General features: G+C 40.5%; 1 protein-coding gene and 1 non-coding gene across 6 annotated transcripts in view; both read right to left on the reverse strand.

Annotated features, from left to right (window-relative positions):
- The window catches only part of ADAT2 (adenosine deaminase tRNA specific 2), a 45,543-nt gene that overhangs the window by 21,515 nt on the left and 4,191 nt on the right, over window positions 1-19,837 (reverse strand). Inside the window, exons 2-7 of one of the 5 annotated variants that reach the window (XR_012075061.1) lie at window positions 12,370-12,474; window positions 9,460-9,610; window positions 7,991-8,097; window positions 3,955-4,027; window positions 2,143-2,237; window positions 1,602-1,778 (exon numbers count right to left, since the gene is read on the reverse strand). Coding sequence is in view for 3 of the 5 variants with exons in the window: in XM_072965959.1 (XP_072822060.1) it covers window positions 2,744-2,832; window positions 3,955-4,027; window positions 7,991-8,097; window positions 9,460-9,610; window positions 12,370-12,474 (525 nt within the window). In the remaining 2 variants the exon portion in view is untranslated. Of the gene's footprint in view, window positions 1-1,601; window positions 1,822-2,142; window positions 2,238-2,290; window positions 3,841-3,954; window positions 4,028-7,990; window positions 8,098-9,459; window positions 9,611-12,369; window positions 12,475-19,837 lie in introns of those variants that run through there. The other 4 variants (XR_012075060.1, XM_072965959.1, XM_006197761.4 and 1 more) reach the window with 4 other exon arrangements.
- TRNAV-AAC (transfer RNA valine (anticodon AAC)) lies at window positions 10,715-10,790 on the reverse strand. Its single transcript has one exon. It is a non-coding gene; the product is annotated as a tRNA-Val (tRNA).

Here is a 19,837-nt window from a genome sequence, read left to right on the forward strand (position 1 = left end):
TGGCTTTTGCTTTTTTTACAGACACATTTTGAAAGTAGCAGTGCTTAAAACATTTTAAGTCTAGATATCTCTATGGAAACTCAAGAGAACTCACATTTTATGGCCAAATAACTACCTACCTAGTGTTATACATCCTCTTGGATCACAACAGTCCTTCTGTGATACCAGAAACATCTTAGACCTATTTTTCCAAAACTCTACCTCAGATGTATAATTAAATTGATATAATTATTAGTTTTGCTGAGGAAAAGATCAGGAGAGAACTTATTTCTGAGGCTTCCTTTTGATTTTTAAGACATCCCTATTTAAAATATTAGGAAAAGAATTTTGTAAATTTTGGCAGGCATGATACAAGAAGAACACAGTCAAATAATGTAACAGTTGCTTTGAAATACATATCATGAATTTTCTTCCCCTCCTTTCTATGTTAAATACATTTTCTTTTTAAAATGCTAACAGTTCCTCTCCCCAGACTGTATATTCACTGCAAGGGAGAAAAAAAAAAAAAACGGTAATTATATAGCAAAGAAATCAGGTAACACTTTCACTAAGTGACCAAAATTAACATCACCAGCGAGGGGCAGATGGCCTTTGGGTGCCTCCAGGTCTGATATTCTGAGAATAGAACATCACCTAGAAAGCATAACCTAAATCTAATTACGAGGAAACACTGTTATAAAAAAAGAAAAAGGAGGTGGTGCAGAAGGACTGTATTATTTTAAAAATGACAATGTCACAAAAGACAAGGAAAAGCTGTGGAAATGTTCCAGAATAAAAGAAGCTACAGATATATGACAATCAAAGGCAATATCTGACCTTAGAATGGATCTGATATTATGGGAGGGGTTCTCTAAAGCATGTTATAGGGTCAACTGTCAAAATTGGAATACAAATGGTATATTAGATAGAAGTATTATATCAATGTTAAATTTACTTAAGTCGATAACTATACTGTGATTATATATGAATTAAGAATGTAAGAGATATATAACTTACAGAAAAATATTTTTTAGAGACAATAATACAGATCAACTGATAAAGCTAAAGATATAAAATATTAATAGGTTTAAAGAATAAGGGATGTGTGGGTATTTTTGCAACTTTTTTTCCCTAAGTTTGAAATTATTTCCAAATAGAATTTAAAGAAAAATGAACAGTTCTTGCCTACACTGGAGTTCTTGGCTATCTACTTTCTCTCCATGATATTCCAAGCACAACACAGGAAGGGACGCTTGTGCCAAGTCACAAGAAAGCACAAAGATATGTTAACATGATCTTTTATCGGTGATTGAAGCCTGCCAAAGCACTACACACCATCCATCCTCAGCAGAGTCCAATGTATACACCAGTAAACACTGGATACTCCAGCAACTTAGATGCAATCATTTCCCATTAATTTCTCTAAACAAGGCTGTGATTCTAAAACCTTTGCACATCCTACAACTTGCAGAATCACCTCACACTAAACAAGCCTCTCAGCTGGTCTCTTAGACACGCTCCCCCAGTATCAATCATTTGGATTCAATCTTTTCGATCTGGAGCATCTTAATATTTTAAGCCATGTCTAGGTAGCTTGAGAATGACTCAGGAAGCAAGATCACCTCATCATATAATATAGCTTCAGCCCTTTACCACCACTTCTTAACTGCTGTCAAGATCCCACAGCCTTCATGTCCGTGACCCCACAATGGTCGTGGATCAGTGCGGGAGACGCTGACCTCCAATCTTCAGTACTCCATCCAAACTGTTCCCCAAAGCAACAGAGCTGAAGACCATGCCTAAGACCAAAAATTTAGGAGAGACTGTTCTGCAAGTCAATCACTGGGGAGAGAATCAAAAAAATAATTTTCAGCCATGCTTAGGAATTCAGAATTCTTGTCCATTCTCCAAAACACAGCAAAGACAGAACATAGGTATATTGGTAAGTCTTTTCTATCCTTCCCTCTTTATAGTTTTATTATTTCCTTGATCCTTTTAGTAGTGATCATCTCTGAGTTTAAATACCCAGATACTATTTTTGGCATTGGCTTTTTATCCCACATAATCTCCTTATTCTTCATTTTCCCCTGAATTTCAGTAAGTATTTTTTCAACAAGTGTTTACCGAGAACCTACTTGACAGAAGATGCTTGGCTGGACTTACTGGGTGGTACTCTCCAGAAAAAGTTTCCAGGTCTTCTGTCTACAAATAATCCCTGAGAAAATGACATGAAGACAATAAAGTGCAGTGAAATCTGCCTGCAGAAAAGCATAAGGAGCAGAAATGAATAATGAACAACTGCAAAAAGGAATAAACTAGTCAAAGCACTAAAATTTAATGAGATCATTTTTAAAGTAGGTGAAATTGAAGAGAAGGTACATATAACATTATTATAGATTTAAAATCATGTATATTCTTCTCCATAAAACTTCTCAAATGCAGTCAGAAAACACACGTACCAAACCAAGCAATTATAAATCCTCTGAAGCATATAACTGTGATTAGCTGCTACCCTCGGCAATATAAAAATACTTTCACCACAATTACATTCCAGGCTGTAATGTAATTCAAAACAAACAAGTCAGAGACATTGCTCAAATGGCAGAACCAACAAATACAGATGCTTTGCATCAAGGAAATGAATCCACTGAAGAAATGCAACTGAGGAGCTGGGCTTCTGGTGGAACGGCGAGGCCCCCTTCTGGGCAGACGCGGAGCATCCCAGCAAGGCTCTGCAAAGCTTCAGTTCATCAGAGGCCACCCTTCAGTCAGGGAGCCTGAATATCTGGAACTTCCTGCTGCGGATACCCTTTCCAGGGTGGTGTGCACACTTCAACATTTTAAATTCTAAATCTGGAGTTTTATAAAAAGATATAACTGTTTAATTTCAGATTAAACTAATCATTCAATTCTGCAACCAGCATTTTCCCACCGCCAAATGGCACACCCATCTACCCAGTTCTTTGCCTTTTTGCCATGACTCTTATCACCCTCTAACGTACTGTGGAATCTGCTGGGTTCACTGTCTGTCTCCTCCTGCTAGAAAAGGAGCTCCATGAGGGCAGAACTCTTTGTTTTGCTCATTGATTCAGTAAATAAACGGAGCCCAGCACAATACAGCTGCTCAGTAACAGAGAAGGAATTGTTCCATTTATGCGCTTTTATTTTTAAGACTGTTCATCTTCAAAGAAGGCATAAATAAGGTTTTGTGATAGCAAGTGCTGTAATTTTAAAATGATACTTAAGCACTTGTTTTAAAAGTATATATTTTCTCTAAATGCTTTATAAAAGAAAAATCTGTTCTAAGGACCACATAATCATGGTCTATATGCATACGATTCAGATACAATTTCCAAGGCAGTCACAGGCCCCCCTGGGAGAACACAGTGGCTGCAAAGAATGAAGAGTCCGAGTCTGAAAGGCCAGGTCTGGAGCAGGTGTCCGCAGGGTGGCACACTCCAGGCCAGACACGTCAGGTAACCGAGTCTGGGCACATCCTCTGAAAGTCAGCACTTCCCTGGACTGAGCATAATTATTTTGGCAGGAAGAGCATGAACTGCTTACTAATTTACAAAACCTCAATCTTCACTACTTTTTCCCCTTCCTGAAATATTCTTCCAGCTTGTGGAAAAGCTAAGAGTCGTTTACAACTGTCGGACTTTTTTAGAAGTGCTAATTTGTTCCCTTTGCAAAGCAAATGATAAGACACGATTTTCCCACGGGTCAAGGGCAATATAGAAATATATGATTTAACGATGTCAAGAGCTTTCAGTCCAAGACTGTCGTCCGGGGGCATGAGCCTTTCGTTAGAACAAGTTTAAGATTTCTGACATTCCTTTTTCCGAACCTTTGATTTTGGTGCTGGGAAAAGAACAGAAAAGAGAAAGAGAAAGTGAAGAGGCAGTCCCATGTAGACTCTCTTCATACTGGTTTGTTGTAAGTGAAGGACGTTATAGACAGTAGGGGAAAACTCACCATTTGGATTTTCTTGTTTGTAGAAGGTCTTTAACATTTCCACTGCTTCCTCAGCCCGATAGCCAGGAATGCACTGATGAAATGAGAAAGTTGAGAATGAACATAGGTCTGTGAAAATGCATTGTATCCATAAAAACAGCAATATATACATAATTATGTAAACACGTTTCAGATAACGTTAATACATCTCGTGGGCATTAGTAACATGGATAAGTATATTTCCAAAAACATAAGGCGTACAGCCTCAATTAAACCTCACTCTCAATCAACTAATTATTATTTCTCTATCAACTACTACATGATCATAGCACAACTTACTAGCTATGTGATCTTGGGCAAGACAAGCTTTCTATGCCTCAGTTCCCTCATAGGTAAGATAAAGATAATTCTAGCAATCAACCCCTAAGGATTTTCTTTATATCAAATGAGATTAAGTAAAATAACCCCTGATAAATACCTAGCATATCACAGATGCTCATTAAGCATTAAGCTATTTTTATCTGCTGTTATTTACTGGTGGTGCATTAAGTGTCTGATTCTGTAGAGCGAGGGTTGGCAGTCCACAGCTAAAAGTGGTCAGTTAAGAATGATTTTTATATTTTTAAAGGGTTAAAAAAAATACATGGTAGAGACATAAGTGGCTCACAAAGGCTAAAATATTTACTATCAGGCTCTTTACAGAAAACATCAGTCAATCCTTACTACAGAGGACTTTCTTGACGCATTCAGTTTGTTCTGTCTTTGGTATATAACTCAAGAGGAGATCGACATGCGAAAGAATAATTGTGATAATGGTAAGGAGATGAAACTTAAACTTGCCTTAACGATAGAGAATATGTAAGGAGACTGAGCAGATCATGTCAGGGAAAGAGTAAGTGTAAGTAGGTCGTGTGTGAGACCAGCTGACGGAGGTGGCGGTGACTATTAAGGGGGTATAAGCAAAGAAAGAAAAGCAATAAAACGAAGTCAAAATGTACAGGGCTTTGCAGGCTTGTCACGGGAGTTTGGACAACGCTGCGCTCTTTGGAAGTGTGTGAAGTGATGTCATGAATGGCGATTCCAGGGAATCTGCCATCCGGAAGCAGCACCCAGGAGAAAACAGAGCCAGTGCAGGGCCTGGGAGCGTGGTCCACTCTCCGGGTGAGCCTCCCTTTCTCCTGTGCCTTCAGTCGGCTCTTTCTTAGGCCTGCAAAGCCCACATTAAACATCTCCATCAAAACAAATAACCTACAAGTTCGACGTTTTTGGATTCCACGTGTAAGTTAGATCATACAGCATTTGTCTTTCTCTGTTTGACTTATCTCCCTTCCTATAATACCCTCGAGGCCCAACCATGTTGTTGAAAATAGCAGATTTCCTTCTTTTTTGTGGCTGAATAATATTCATATGGATAACACAATACGTATTTTTTCTTCGGAAGCAGAGAGTAGAACAGTGATTGCCAGAGGCGGAGGGGGTGGGGCAAATGGGGAGACTCTGGTCAAAGGGCACAAACTTTCAGTTATAAAAGGAGTTAAGTTCCAGGGACACAGGAACAGCATGGTGACTACAGTTAACAATACTGTATTGTCTACTTGGAGGTTGCTATGAGAGTGGAGCGTAAATGTTCTCACGATAACGTAACAACAAAATGGTAATTATGTACAGTGAAGGATGTGTTAACTAACATTGTGGTAAACATTTCACAATATATACCAGTATCAAATCATCACATTATACACTTAAAGCTTATACAGTGTTGTATGTCAATTATATCTCAATAAAGCTGGCGGAAAAAAAAACCCAATAACCTTCCTTCTACCCTGCCCCCCAGGTGAGCTGCCAGCCTGATCCTGGGAACATTCCAGAATCGTGGCCATTACTTTTTCAGCTCTCAGTTCCTCCTCAACCTCATCCTCCCTGGCTTGTGCTCCCAGAACTCCACTGAAACTGCCCTGAGATGCCTCAAGAGCCCCTAGTGGCAAAACACTGCTCTTTTCACCCTCAACTCTGCAGTCGTGGCAACCGCTGACCATACTTGCTTCTTTTTAGAACTCTCTCCTCCCTTGGCGTCTCAGGACTTCATCTTCCAACCGTCATCGGTCAGTCCCTCTCTTTCTGCTGTGTTCACTGTTCCTGTCCCCGGGGCTCTCCTCTCCCTGCTCAGTAGTCACTTGGGAGCTCTATAAAACAATACCCCTGTTCCCCCTCCCCCCAAGGCTTCTGACTCTGTCTGTCAGGGGTGGGGACCGAGCACAGGCACGCCTCAAAGCTCTCCAGGTGGTTCTAATGTGCAAGTCAGGGGCCAGACCCACTGAGTTACAGGTGGAGAAGGAAACTGGAGCCCTCTAAGATACCAAGATAATCTTTTCAAGCATCTATTATAGCTACAAATTTGTGGCTTTAATAAGAGGCACGTATTCTTATTGAAATATATTTTTTAAAGGGAGCAGGTAGGTATTATAATCACCATCTTCTTTGAAAAGAATAGTTCTGTGGGTCTCTATGAATTTTAATGCTGCTTATAATACAGTATTTTAAAAGTCTATAGTTCTGCAATACAAAACCAGCATCCCATCTCCCATAAACACCCCCCACACCCAGCCCAACCACATAAAAGGGAAAAACATGCAGTATCTAGAAGGCGGGGTAGCAATGGTTTCTTTAGAATCTCAATATACTCTGAAAAAACATAATTTAACATCAAGCCTAGAGATGTGGCTTCAAACTGTGGCCATTTATTTTGATGGAGCCAATCTGGCCAGGTCGACACGCTGCAAATGAACTTATCTTTTGGTTCAGCCAGATTAATTCTGTGCAGGGATGTGCAGGAAAGGACTGTCTTTGTGCACTCAACGTCTCTGGAGTGTTGGAGAGGAAAGTTCCACCCGTGTCTGATATCCAAGGGCTCATCTTTGTTCTGCCCAGAATCTTTGAGAAACTCTTTAGACCTTTCTCATATATGAAGTACAGAGTTAGCAATTCACTGGTGAGGAGTTAGGTAAGCAAAATCTGAGCCACTAACAGAAGTGTCAGGAAAAAATCACTTTACAGACATTTTTTAATGATCAAGCTAATCATGTTGCTTACTCTCCATCATTCTAATACAATTTCTTTTCTGACGTGATGCTAAAAGCCATCTATTTTCAAAAGTACAGGAGTTGTTAGGAGAGCCAATGTTCAGCTGGGAAAACTCAAAATAGAATGTTTTTCAAAACGTATACTCAGTGGGATTCAGCCCAATTTAGCCCTTCACAGGTACTTAATATTCTCCTAAGAGTATCTGAGGTCTTTGAAGTTAACTGCCCATTATGTCCAGAGTTTGTTAAGTACTCTTCTTCTCAAAGCTTGATACTTTAAGGATTAACCTTACATCTTGGAGAGAAAAACAATGAAACCAGTTTATGGAAACTGGTATTTGTCCACAAACTGAACTCTGACATGTAAATTCCTACCGCTCATAGCCTTAAACATAAGAACTTTGGGAGAAGTGGTGAGGTTAAAGGGTAAGTAGAATTTCTAAGCGGATTCTTGGGTTTGGGGTAAATTTCAACATTAAAATGGTAGGGGAAAGAAAAATAATGAAAACACAGGGATTGATTGCTAGTCACCAAAAATAACACGGGGCGATCAAGCAAAATGACTGACTTAGTGCAAAAATACTGTGCGTTCACTGTCATCGCATCTACTGTCGCTGACACGGGCTGAGCTTCGCACAAGCTTGGGGCAGCATGCAGCCGGGAACACGCGTGGAGGGAGAACGCCCACCCCGGAAATGTCCTCAAACACGGCGGAAGGTGAAGAAACCATCAGAAGAATCCTCGGAAGGCTGGGACTCTCCTTCTGGAGGGATCCTGTTAATTAAGAGAGCGAGGCACTCACCTGGAAACGATCGCCTATCTTACACTGGGTATCAGTGAACTCGACCAGAGGCCCCGAGAGCCCATCTGGTTCCAGCGTGGCTTCCTGGTTTACTGACCACACGCTGACTACGTGCAAGCCCACGATGGGACCAACGTAATGAGAAAGAAAGAAAAGGCATCACGGTTCATGTTACCCGAAACGGCCTCCCAGTATTCGGTAAATCAGCAGAGGCAATGTCTAGCACTGAGCCACAGCCACCGAATCGTTCATTCTGACAGCCGTAGACAACCAGCGGGATTTCTGAGAAAGAATTAAGGTCCTGCAGGGAATGTGAGGTTCAAGTGCATATCGTGACAAAACTAGAGTGGTTTTATATCAGTCATCCTGGAGAAGAAAGCTCATGCCACTCTTAAAAACAATTAACATTTGCGCTTAGTTTTAAAAGTCATACAGTCCAGGGGAGGGAGGGTGTAGCTCAGTGGTACAGCGTGTGATTAGCTTGTACGAGGTCCTGGGTTCAATCGCCAGCAGCTCCATTAAAAAAATTAATAAGTAAATAAACCTAATTACCTCCCCTCCAAAAAAAAGTCATATAATCCAGTTACACAAAAGAAAGAGGTTTAGAGGATTTAGACATTACTGTCCCACAAATGCAAATGGAATAGAAACTGAACGAGCAGTTGCTAAATGTCCACAGCGTGGTGCTCTCTCTGGTCTTTCCTAAATGACTTTTTTTTTAATCATTAGAGAATTGGAGCCAGAAAGGAGGCAAAAATTTAGTCCAGGGATTTTTACCTCTTAAAAACAGATTTCCCCTTGTTCTCTCTTCAAATAAAATATAACCTGTGGTCCAGCATAAAGCAGACTACACCAGAGCCACTCTCTAAGGCAGGACGGGCAGAGCTTATCAAGTGGGAATTGTGCACTTGATCATACTCAAAACCCTCTATTATTTTTAAAGTGATGAAATGATTCACATACAGAGCAAAATAAGTACATAAAAATATGCAGGTATGGAAGCGAGTCGTTGAATTACCAAATAATTTTTTAAAAGATCTGTAGAGGCTAACTTGCTGCACTCAGTTTTTGTGTCACTCTGTGAAAGACACAAGTCAAAGTGCTGTAATTTATCAGTCTCCCATTCATTTACAATTATAATATCATAAGTGATTTGTTTTTTACTTTGTATTTACTTATGACTTAAAATTTTTCATACATCCTATGTAATAGGTATTCATGGCAAAAAAAAACCCAATAAAAACATATAAACAGAGAAAGAAAAATTTTAAATCACCTCTGATCACTTACCCAAAGCAAAACAGGTGTGTATCCTTTAGATCTTTTCCTATGCACACTGCTTTACAATCAACTTTAATTTCTGGTTTATCTTTACATGACAGTTTAAGTCAATTCTAAGCTTTTTCTTGCTCTAGGATATTTAATAGTTATATGTTTATGGATATTAACAAAGAGGTAATTTTATTATTCAAAAATCTTCCCTAAAAATTTTCTGGCCAAGAGGTACTATATTTTGTAACATGTACCTCCTATCATTTGGTTCATAAATCTCTGTTTTCACATAGTAGAAATAGGTTACGTGTCTGGCCATTTTCGAGTTCACAGGAAGAGTACAAGACATCAACCCACGAAGTCCAAGGATACTGATCAGGCGGAGGGCAGCTGCACACATGATACACGGCTCCACGGTGACGTACAACACAGTGCGCTCAAACACTTCGGAAGAGTTCTTGCCACTGCGACGGCACCAATCTAGGGCCTGGTCGATGGCCACCATTTCTGCATGTCGAGTTGCCTGAAAAGAGAGGTGCTTGCACTGACCCTATTTGCTACATGTAACTGTATTTCACAAATATTCAAAAATAAATACAGGGGAGAGGGTATAGCTCAAGTGGTAGAGTGCATGCTTAGCATGCACAATGTCCCAGGCTCAATCCGCAGAACTTCCTCTAAAAATAAATAAACCTAGCTACCTCCCCCACCACCAAAATAAAATCATGTAAATAATATAATAATAAATAAAATATTCTTTTAAAAAATATGAAAAATGAGCCTACCGTTTCTGCCAATGTTTTAGCAAACAAAGGTTTCAGGACACCCTTAGCAGTTGACAATGTTATTTCCCACTTCAAGTACCTTGCCAACAAGAGATACCTAATCTGAGATGCCACACGAATTATGCGGTATTTTTAGTTAAGTACCTAAGGTACTTTAGGAAACACTCTTTCAATTAAAATGCCATAGAGAGATAAGTCTCAAAAAAAAAAAAAGAGATGTGTCTATGGTTTCTGAATTTTTAAGAGGAAGCTTAAAATTTTCAGAAGCATGTGCTCCAGTTTCAAATATGTTTTCAAGGCTGTCACTGACCTCACTCTAAGCAAATCTATATTTAGAATGTCATCAAGGGAATGTCATCACTTAGACTTTCTTTGGGATGAGATTTTATGTACTGGCAGACTCTAGAGAGAAGCAGAGATTCGGTTTCAGTCTCAGATACCTCCTGGGAATAGTAGAGTACAGGGGAAATCACACAGCATTTGGAATCAACCCCACTTCAATCTAAATCCTGACTGTGACATTCCTAATCATATGGCCTTGGGCAAGGTACACAGCTTCTCTAAGCCTTGGTCTCCCCATTAAGTAAAACAGGGTATACTGGTAGCCACATCTCATAAAGTGACCTGAATTACATGAACCACAGTGCCACATAATGCTATATATGTGCTCTGCTATGTGATAATTACTTGTAACACTCATGATAATCACATTTATCAACAAACTTACACCAAGTGTCAACTAGGTACAAGCCTCTGTGCTAAACTCTTTTTTTTTTAAGGTTTTTTTTTTGGGGGGGGTACATGTTGGAGGTAACTAGGTTTATTGATTTAATTATTTTTAATGGAGGTACTGGGGATTGAACCCAGGGCCTCATGCATGTTAGGCATGTGCTCTACCACTTGAGCTATACCCTCTCCCTGTGCTAAACTCTTTGTGGGATAAAAAGTCTCTGTCCTCCACAAGCATAAAATTTGGTGGGGCAAACAGAAAGGTGTTCATTTACCTGTGACATAGGGCAGGGTGTGCAAGGTGCTGGCACAGTGGCTAAAGTTTCCCCAAAGTGGATGCTTTTTAAAAATCAGACTCAGAATTACTGAATCAAATCTTTCCACAGTTCTCAATAAATAATTGTTGGCCTAAATCATCTCAATCAACTCTGTCTTTTACTTGCTGAAGAACCAGAAGCTAAGCTAAATTAGGAGGTACTAAAGACACACAGCTGGGAGAGGTGATGGTGGTGGTCACGGGGGTGATGGTATCAGAGCCAGAAGTAGGACTCAGGCCTCCATATTTTGGGTCAAGAGTCTTCCCATACTGTGATTCTAGGGTAATCTTCTATAGAATGCAGAATAGTAAAAATAATGCAGGTTAATTTCAAGGTATGGAAGAAACCCAGGTCACTGGGGGTTTAGGTGGACGTTGACAGGACATTCAGTGTTCTCATGTTAAAAAACATCGTACTGAACCACAAAATACAAATAAGGATATAAAATACAGAATTCCACTCCCAAATCAGTATCTGTTTATCCACTAATCACTGCATGATGGTTCATTACTTATCTCACAGGCATTTTGATATCCACATAACAATCGCTTCGTGAATATGGGTCCCTACTTTGCTTGTGCACTAAATCTCAGTTTTGTCTCTGATAGATGTAATGAACTTAAAAGTCCTCTTAGCCCCAGTACCAACACCAGCATGTTTCCTGGCTCCCAAGCAAGATCAAAGTCCATCCAAGTGGTGCTACAGTTGTAAGCTATCCTTGAGTCCACCTAGCACTTCTTATAATCCTAAAACTTGATACTTCATTTACACTTACTGTGTCACAGTGCTGTGATACCATGTTCAGGAGGTGTTACCTTGATTTATGAACTTCTCAACCTACCCACCATAAAAATCACATGAACTGTTAAAGTGTACGTGGAGGTACAAAGACAGCCGGTGGTGGAGACTGTGTTTCACTGAATCACATGATACAGGAACAGCTTCCTTTGTACAGTCCTTTTATACCTCCAAAGTTATCAACTGAGTGTGATCTTTTTAATTTGCTAGAAGGAGCACATTATTTAAAGGCACTAAGGAATATGATATGCATTAAATTGATGTGTCTTGTAAAGTAGAATGTTCATACATTGGATTTGCTTAAGATGGAGATAAACTCCTTTCTCCCATATGGACACTTTGATGTGATAAAATCCCCTCTTGGGTTCCACTTAAGTGTTAAGGTAAAATTCCATAAAACAGAAAATCAGACCTGAAGAATTTATTGCTTCATTAAATTTTTCTGAATTACCCAAATTTTTAAAAATCAACATGTATCACTTCTATAATCAGGAAAAAAAGGCATTCAAAACAAGAGATGCTTAGAGTAACTATCTTTCCATTGATACTTATGGGACTCTAAAGAGACCCCTCTTCTCGCCAACTACAATAAACTCCCTCCATGCCCACCATCACTGCCACATGTTTGCAATTATACTGTTCGACTCACATACATTTTTGGTTTGGTTAACTTCATTTCTTCCCTTCCCCACAACTTCATTGTTGAAGACCATAAGGCAACCAACAGGAACTTCGATATTTTCTAGGGCTTCTCTGGCCTGAAAGGCAAAGTGGAAAATCTAAGATGCAATGTTCAATACTTGAAAAGATGACAGGACAGAAAGAGATGCAGACTGAGCTGCGTCCACAGATAAAAACACCGGAGCAAAGAAATGTGGCTCAGCCTTCCCTTTCTCAAACACACTCCGGCATCAGTGCCTTTGTTTTCTGCTGTGTCCATATTAAAGGAGACTCAAGAACAAATCCCCTTCACAGGTCCCGAACCCCCTGATTTTTTTCTTCTCATCGGAAGCAGCAGTGACCAAAAGGCTGCTCTTGGCTTTTGTTCTTAAATTGCCGGTGTCTATGCACCTTTTTGGAGATAGTATATACATTTGCAAAGAGGTAGAAGAATAAATAACATTTATAAACACTTCATTAAAATTCTTCCCTCACTGAAATTCTTCTTGCTTAATTTTTGGTTTCTTTAAAAATAACAGAAAATATCCTCTAGAGTTCCAATAGCATAAAGATGACCAGACTAGATCTCTCCCTGTGCCCAAAATTTCTGCTGTAAGTGGACAACAAAAGTTCCCAAGACAAAAATGGCACAACCACTTTGGAAAACAATTTGGAAGTTTCTCTAAGAAGTAAACATACATACAGCCTATTCTACTCCTAAATATTTATTTATGAGAAGGGAATATACATCCACCAAAAAAAAAAAAAAAGACTTGTAAAAGAATGTTCATGATAGCTTGATTCACAATAGCCAAAATCTGGACACGGCACAGGTGTCCATCAGCAAAGCAATGGATCATCAAGTCGTGCCATATTCACACAGTGGAATACTACTCCACAATACAAAGAAACAAACTGCAGATACACACAACACCACAGGAGAATCTCAGACACCTAGGTAAAAGCAGTCACTCTCACACACACACACACACACACACACACACACACGATGACTCCTTTCACTTGATGAGCTAGAACAGACTAAACCAAACCACAATGATAGAAATTGGGGCAGTGGCTGCTTCATGCAAGAGGACATGTAGATTGATCAGAAAGGGACACAAGGAAATTTTCTGAGGTGGTGACAACTTTACCTTGATAGGGATGTGAGTGACGTCACTGAAAACTGAATAAACGATACATTTAAGACCTGTCCATTTCACTGTATGTAAAGTACACCTCAACTGAAAAACACAACTGAGGAAGATAAGTTTAGGAACAAGTCCCCCACCACCATCCCGGGAACAGCACACCAGGGATTGCATTCGCAAAGTCTCCCCTCCACCCCCCGCTGTCCAGCTGTCTTCCAGCCTTAGGGCTGAGTGAACCCCCGCAGCTTGGGGGCCCAGGCCAGCCAGAGGATACTTCTTCAGGAGGAGAGCAGAACAGGCATGTTATCTCTGGGACGCCCTGATACTGCAGGTGAGAGGGAATTTTAAAAGGGCACAGCCCTTGGACTAGTATACAATCATTTCCACCTCACTTCAGTTAAAAGAACCCAAGTACAGCTGTTTCTAGAAAGGTATAGAATTTCCTGCTTTGGCAGGCCGAAGATAACCTGGGAAGACTAGATCCCTATTTAAGCGTAGGTATTCACACACACCATAGGGCACAGAGTGCAAAGTTGAAGGCGATGCTGAAAGCAAGTGTGTTCTGTCTCCTGCACTGGCCTCTTACTCCCAGCTACACCACTGATAGTAGCAGTAACTTCCTGTCATAATGGTCGCATGGGTTCCTCCGCTGCTTCAAGCATGCTCATTCGCCAACAGTAGTGAAAGGAGAGGCATGTAGTGGGAGCACATTGTACATCTTCCCCCGCCCCGGGAGCCCTGGGATAGAGCCGGGGTGTGGGGAGATGCAAGGAGACAGTATCTGAAGCAACAGGACTGCAGTCTTCAGAACCGTGTCATGAGTTACCCACAGGCTAGTTCTGTCCCAGTTCTGTAAAACTGGTTAAAGCATATCCAGTTTATGCAAAATCTGAAAGACTGAAGAGTTCCAAGGTTTGCTGAATACAGACAAATAAATATACAAACGTACCACAGGCTCCTAGAGAAAGGAGAGCCAGGAGCAGGACTGACAGCTGGGGAGGGTGGGGATGGCCGATAACAGTGCAGTTAGGGCAAGCATCACACAGAGAATGAAGTCTAAAGCCAGTTGAGGATTACATAGCCCCAGGTGCACGAGAGAGACAAGTCATTTATTCGTTCTACAGATATCTACTGAGGATCTTGAGATAGGAGAGTTATCCTGGATTATTCAGATGGCCCTAAATGCGATCACCAGTCATGAGAGAAGCAGAGAGATGTGACACAGAAAGCAGAAAGCAACGTGACGACGGAAGCAGAGAGATCTGAAGATGCTGTGCTGTTGGCCTAGGAAGGGGCCATGAAGCAAGCAAGGAATGTCGCTCTAGAAGCTGGAAAAGGCAAGGAAACACATTGTCCTCTAGAGCCTCCAGGCACACACAGCCCTGCTGAAACACTGGTTTTGGCCCAGTGAAACTGACTGCAGACTCCTGGCCTCTAGAACCGCAGGAGAATAAACTTGTGTTGTTTTAAGCACCAAGTGTGTGGTAATTTTTTACAGAAGCCATAGGACACTAACATACCCTGTTAAGAGGAAGAAAAGATGAGCTAAAACTGGAAGAAAATATTTGCAAACCACATATCCAACAAAGGTCTAGATCTAGACTCAATAAAGAATGCTCAAAATTCAACGGTTAAAAAAAAAAAAATCCTGTTAGAAAGTGAGCAAAATATGTCAGCAGACATTTCACCGAAGACGGCATACAGATGGCAAATAAGTACATGAAAAGATGCTGACATCATTAGCCATTAGGGGATGTGAATCAAAACCACAATGAGATATGACTACACACTTACCAGATGGCTATCAAAAAGTAATGACACCAATGCCGGCAAGGCAGAGAAACAGGATCACTCATGTACCACCGGTAGGAGTGCAAAAATGGTACAGCCAACCCGGAAAATTGTTTGGCAGTTTCTTAAAAAGCTAAACATGCACTAAACATATGACCCAACAATCATACTCCTGGGCATCTATTTATCCAGGGAAATGAAAACTTATGTCCACACAATATGTAGTTTCATACAGAGACATGAGTGTTCACAGGAGTTTTATTCATAACAGCCCCAAACTGGAAATGACCCAAGTGTCCTTCAAGGGATGACTGGTTAAACAAAGTGTGCTACATCCGTCCACAGAAAACAGCAGTAGAAAGGAATGAACTATTAATTGACCCAACAACTTGGATGGCTTTCAAGGGAATTATGTTGAATTAAAAAAAAACCCCTACTGTATAGCACAGGGAACTGTATTCAGTTTCTTATAATAAGCTACAATGGAAAAGAATCTGAATATATATATATATAACTGAATTGCTCTGCTGTACACCTGAAAGTAACTTGTAATTGTAAATCAACTACACTTGAATAAAAATAAAATAATAATTTAAAAAAACCAATCCCAGAAGGTGACACATTCGTGTGTACAATAGTCCTGAATGACAAAGCCACAGGTATGGAAGACAGATCAGTGACTGTCAGCGTTTAGGGTTTAGGAGGGAGGGTGGCTGCAAAGGGGTAGCACGAGGGAGGTTTGTGGTGATGGGGCAGTTCTGGTGGTGATTAGACAAAACTAAACATGTGACAAAATGGCACAGAACCACAAGCACAGACACACGCACATGCACACACAGGGGCCCAGAATCTGATGACATCTGAACAAGCTCTGCAGATTGGGTCAATATCACGTTCCTGGCTGTGACAGTGTACAGTTACGTAAGGTGTTGCCATTGGAGGAAAGTGGGTGAAGGGTGCCTGGACCCTCCCTGTATACTCTGTGGCAACTTCCTGTGACTCCATAATTATTCCAAAATGACAAGTTTAAAAATATGTAAATAAAAGTGGACTAAATGAGAAGGATCTTACTATGGCAATTAAGAAGAGATCCCTAGTGAAACAGGAGGAGAACCAGAAGTGTCTCGTGTTACTTAAGACCCGGGAAAAAAACTCAGCCAAGAAAGAAGGGTCAGTGGTACAGACACAGTTTGGGTGGAATTGAGGGAAGCAAAACCAGGGGCCTGAAAAGCAGCCTATCTACAGGTGGCGTTTCTAGTTCTAACTATTGAGACAGTCTATTATGTCTACATCCCAAGTGTTCTGATTCTGAGCTTGCAAATCAGAGCTTACAACTTATTGAAAAACTTAACCATGATCCAGGACTATTTTATACACTTTGTAAGTGTTGATTCATTTCATTTTTAACCCTATAAGATTGGTTCCAAGATCTTCCCCAGTTTACAGATGAGGAGACTGAGCCATGGGGAGGTTATGGAATTAGCCAATATGAGAGGCTGGGACTACGGCCCAGGCAGCCTGGCTCCATTTACTCACTTGTTCAACAAATCTTTGTGGAGCCCCTACCAGGTGTCAGGTCCCTGGCCTCTCCGCCTCTATTTTCTGCTCCAGTTCCCACTGCTCAGCTACTTTATCACTGTTTGGGTTCTTTGTAGGTCTAGTTCAAGGGACAAAAGGAGAGGGGACACTGAGCAAGAGAGTGAGATGGAAGAAAGTTTAAGACAAGAATAACTGCAGGAGTAAACAGATGGGGAGCCATGTGACAAGGATTTTCTGTAAAACCATCTTCTAAAGAACCCTATGTGAGGCTGTGTGGCTGTTTCAAACGTGCAGAAGAGAATGCAAGAGCAAAGGTAAAGGGAGTAGGTGGCAGGAAGAGTCCTGACTTGTTTGCCTGGAGGGCAGCAGGGGGCCACGCTGCAGGGCCTGGCAGCCCCTCCACGCAGGCCGCCAGCCAGCGGCCCCCGCTTGGCCTTTCATTCTTTCCTCTGGATTTTCTTTTTTCCTTCCAGCAAACGCATCTCCATTTAACTCTATTTCCCACCCCTCAATATTATCTTCCTACTTACCCAGGGTAACCTGTTTTTTGTGAAGTGCCTTCCACTGCTGTCCAAATTAGAGAAAATATGAGTGATGGGAGTGTTTTAAAAGGGAAAATAATGTTATTGATAAGGCATGGCCTCACCTGCCAAGCTGAGGCTGAGGGGGTGAGCAGTTGGAACGGGGAGTTAGGGAGCAAGTGGTGAGAATAACCCAAAACCCCATGGAAGTGAGTTTAGGTGAAATGCTTTCCAATTAAAAAAAAAAAGACATGTGTTTACATGTATATAAAATATGTGTGTATATATGCGCATATCAAATATACATGTTTGCTTTACTGCCAAGTTCAAAATAGATTTAATTAAACTGAAAAGAATTTTCGATCCCTCCCATCTCATATTTCCCAACGCTCCCACCAACTCTTCTGTCAAGCCTGACCATTTCTTTAGGAATGCACAAGAGCTCAGGCAAGACGGGTCTGAAGTGTGTGCAGGTAGGTTTTTAACTACCTCATCTTTTGTGAGAAGGGCCGAGGCTCAGTTACTATTTAAAATGGCAACTTGGTCTTTCATAAATTAATAAATTATCAGCTTTCACAATTGAAGAATGAAATCTCTCTTGTTCCCAGCCCAAACACTTGTCTCTACTTTAAATGTCTTTTAATGTCATTTCTTTTGCTCTTTAAATGTCATTTCCTTCCCTCTAGGCAGGGCCCACCGGTTACAGATAATGACAGCTCAAAGATGGACGACACGTAGCTTCTCTAAAGCCATCACTCCTATGAACTACTTTCTAGTGACTGTGGTGGTAAAAGGAGGGGAGAGGGAGACAGACAGCAGTGTGCACAGGCTCTTGATATATTTCCTAAAAAAGAGAACAAAATTAGGGGGAAAGACAATGTAGCCAGAACAGTTCTTAGGTAGAAAATAACAACACAGGAAAGATAAACTGCACTACAGCTGTTACTGCTAATGACTCAGAAGCTCTCTTTTCCCCCGACAACGTTAACTTCCTCATCCTGGCACTGAGATCCTTCCAACCACCAGCCAACTGAACCAGCCTAGCTTTTCATTAATCTCCCAGGTCCTTGGTTCTTAAACTTTTCGGAACCCCTTTGAGCATCTGATGAGAGTTACGGACTTTCCCACATGAAGAAAGTGCAAGCACATATTTTCATCTATAGTGTCAGGGTTTATAGATTCCCCTAAAACCTGGGCCCTGCTGAGGAAGCCTTGTTCTAGGCAGACAGTTGGATCACCTCCTAACCCAAGACCAAGTCCTCCATTTCTTTGTATTTGACCTTTCCTCTGCTTTGATCAACTTTTCTTTTCCTTTCCGCCCACCCACATGCCATTTTCCCATTTTAAAGTTAAGAAGGCATCCTATAATTTATCTCCACTGACTTGTTCAGGACTTGGTCACCTACTACCTGATAGCACTTTTTATCTGTCTCTTATTTTGGACCCTGGACTTGTTACCACTAACCTTTTCATTTGCACGTGGCTTAATTTAATCAATTAAACAGTATGGCTTGGGGAGGCAAGCCCTAGATCCAGGCATTAGCAAACCTGTTTTGCTCACCTTCTCAGCCTAGCACATGCCACAAGGCCTAACACATAGGAAACAATCATGCCACATTTGTTAAAACAGATGTGTCTGTGTTTCTTTTTGAATTTCCCTCAGAACTAGTACAACATTCTACTAATACGAGGCACCCAGAAAAGGAATACTATAATAGTATACAATTGATTTCTCTTAGAAAATTTGCAACTTTTCTCTCTCTCTGCCTCTCTAAGAATATAGTCTCAATTTTTCTATTTTCCTAAATATAAAGTAAGTGTGTTCAAGGCAGAAAACTTGGTAAAAAAAAATCCAAAATATGATCACTGTTATTCTGTGACAGAAGTTTTTCAGGTTTTTCCTATGCCTGCCATGCACATATTTGTAGTTTTCTAAAAAGTCAAATAGATGTACACTATAGATATATAGGTCAGCAGTCTGTCTTTTTCATTTAGAAATATATTATAAACCTTTCCCTGTGTTGAGCAGTATTTTTTCAGCACATGATTTTTTTTAAGATTACATAGTGCTCCTCTGCATGAATATTTATACTTCATTTCATTGATCCCCTCTTGTTTGACTAGCACATGTGGCTATTTTTCAAACTCTTCACTATTATAAATAAAGTGAAGACCTTCCCTTTAGCTTCAATATACAATATTTTGAATATTGCATATCTTCAGTATATAATATCTCCATCACCTCCTTGTGAATTATTCCTAGAAAGAGCTATAAAATATAAAGGGTTCTTGCATTGTGATGTTTTCAAATAAAACCAATAATAAAATTGGGTAAAGGACGGTATGTCTAGGCAATTCACAGAGAAAAAAATCCAAATGTCTAATTAGGATGTTCAATATACAGTAGTCAGTGTGATGACAGGGAAAAGGCAGAGAGATCTAGTTCCATATATTTGAGA

The sequence above is a fragment of the Vicugna pacos genome, chromosome 8 (genome assembly GCF_048564905.1).
Source record: "Vicugna pacos chromosome 8, VicPac4, whole genome shotgun sequence".
In the NCBI taxonomy this organism is placed as follows: Eukaryota; Metazoa; Chordata; class Mammalia; order Artiodactyla; family Camelidae; genus Vicugna; species Vicugna pacos.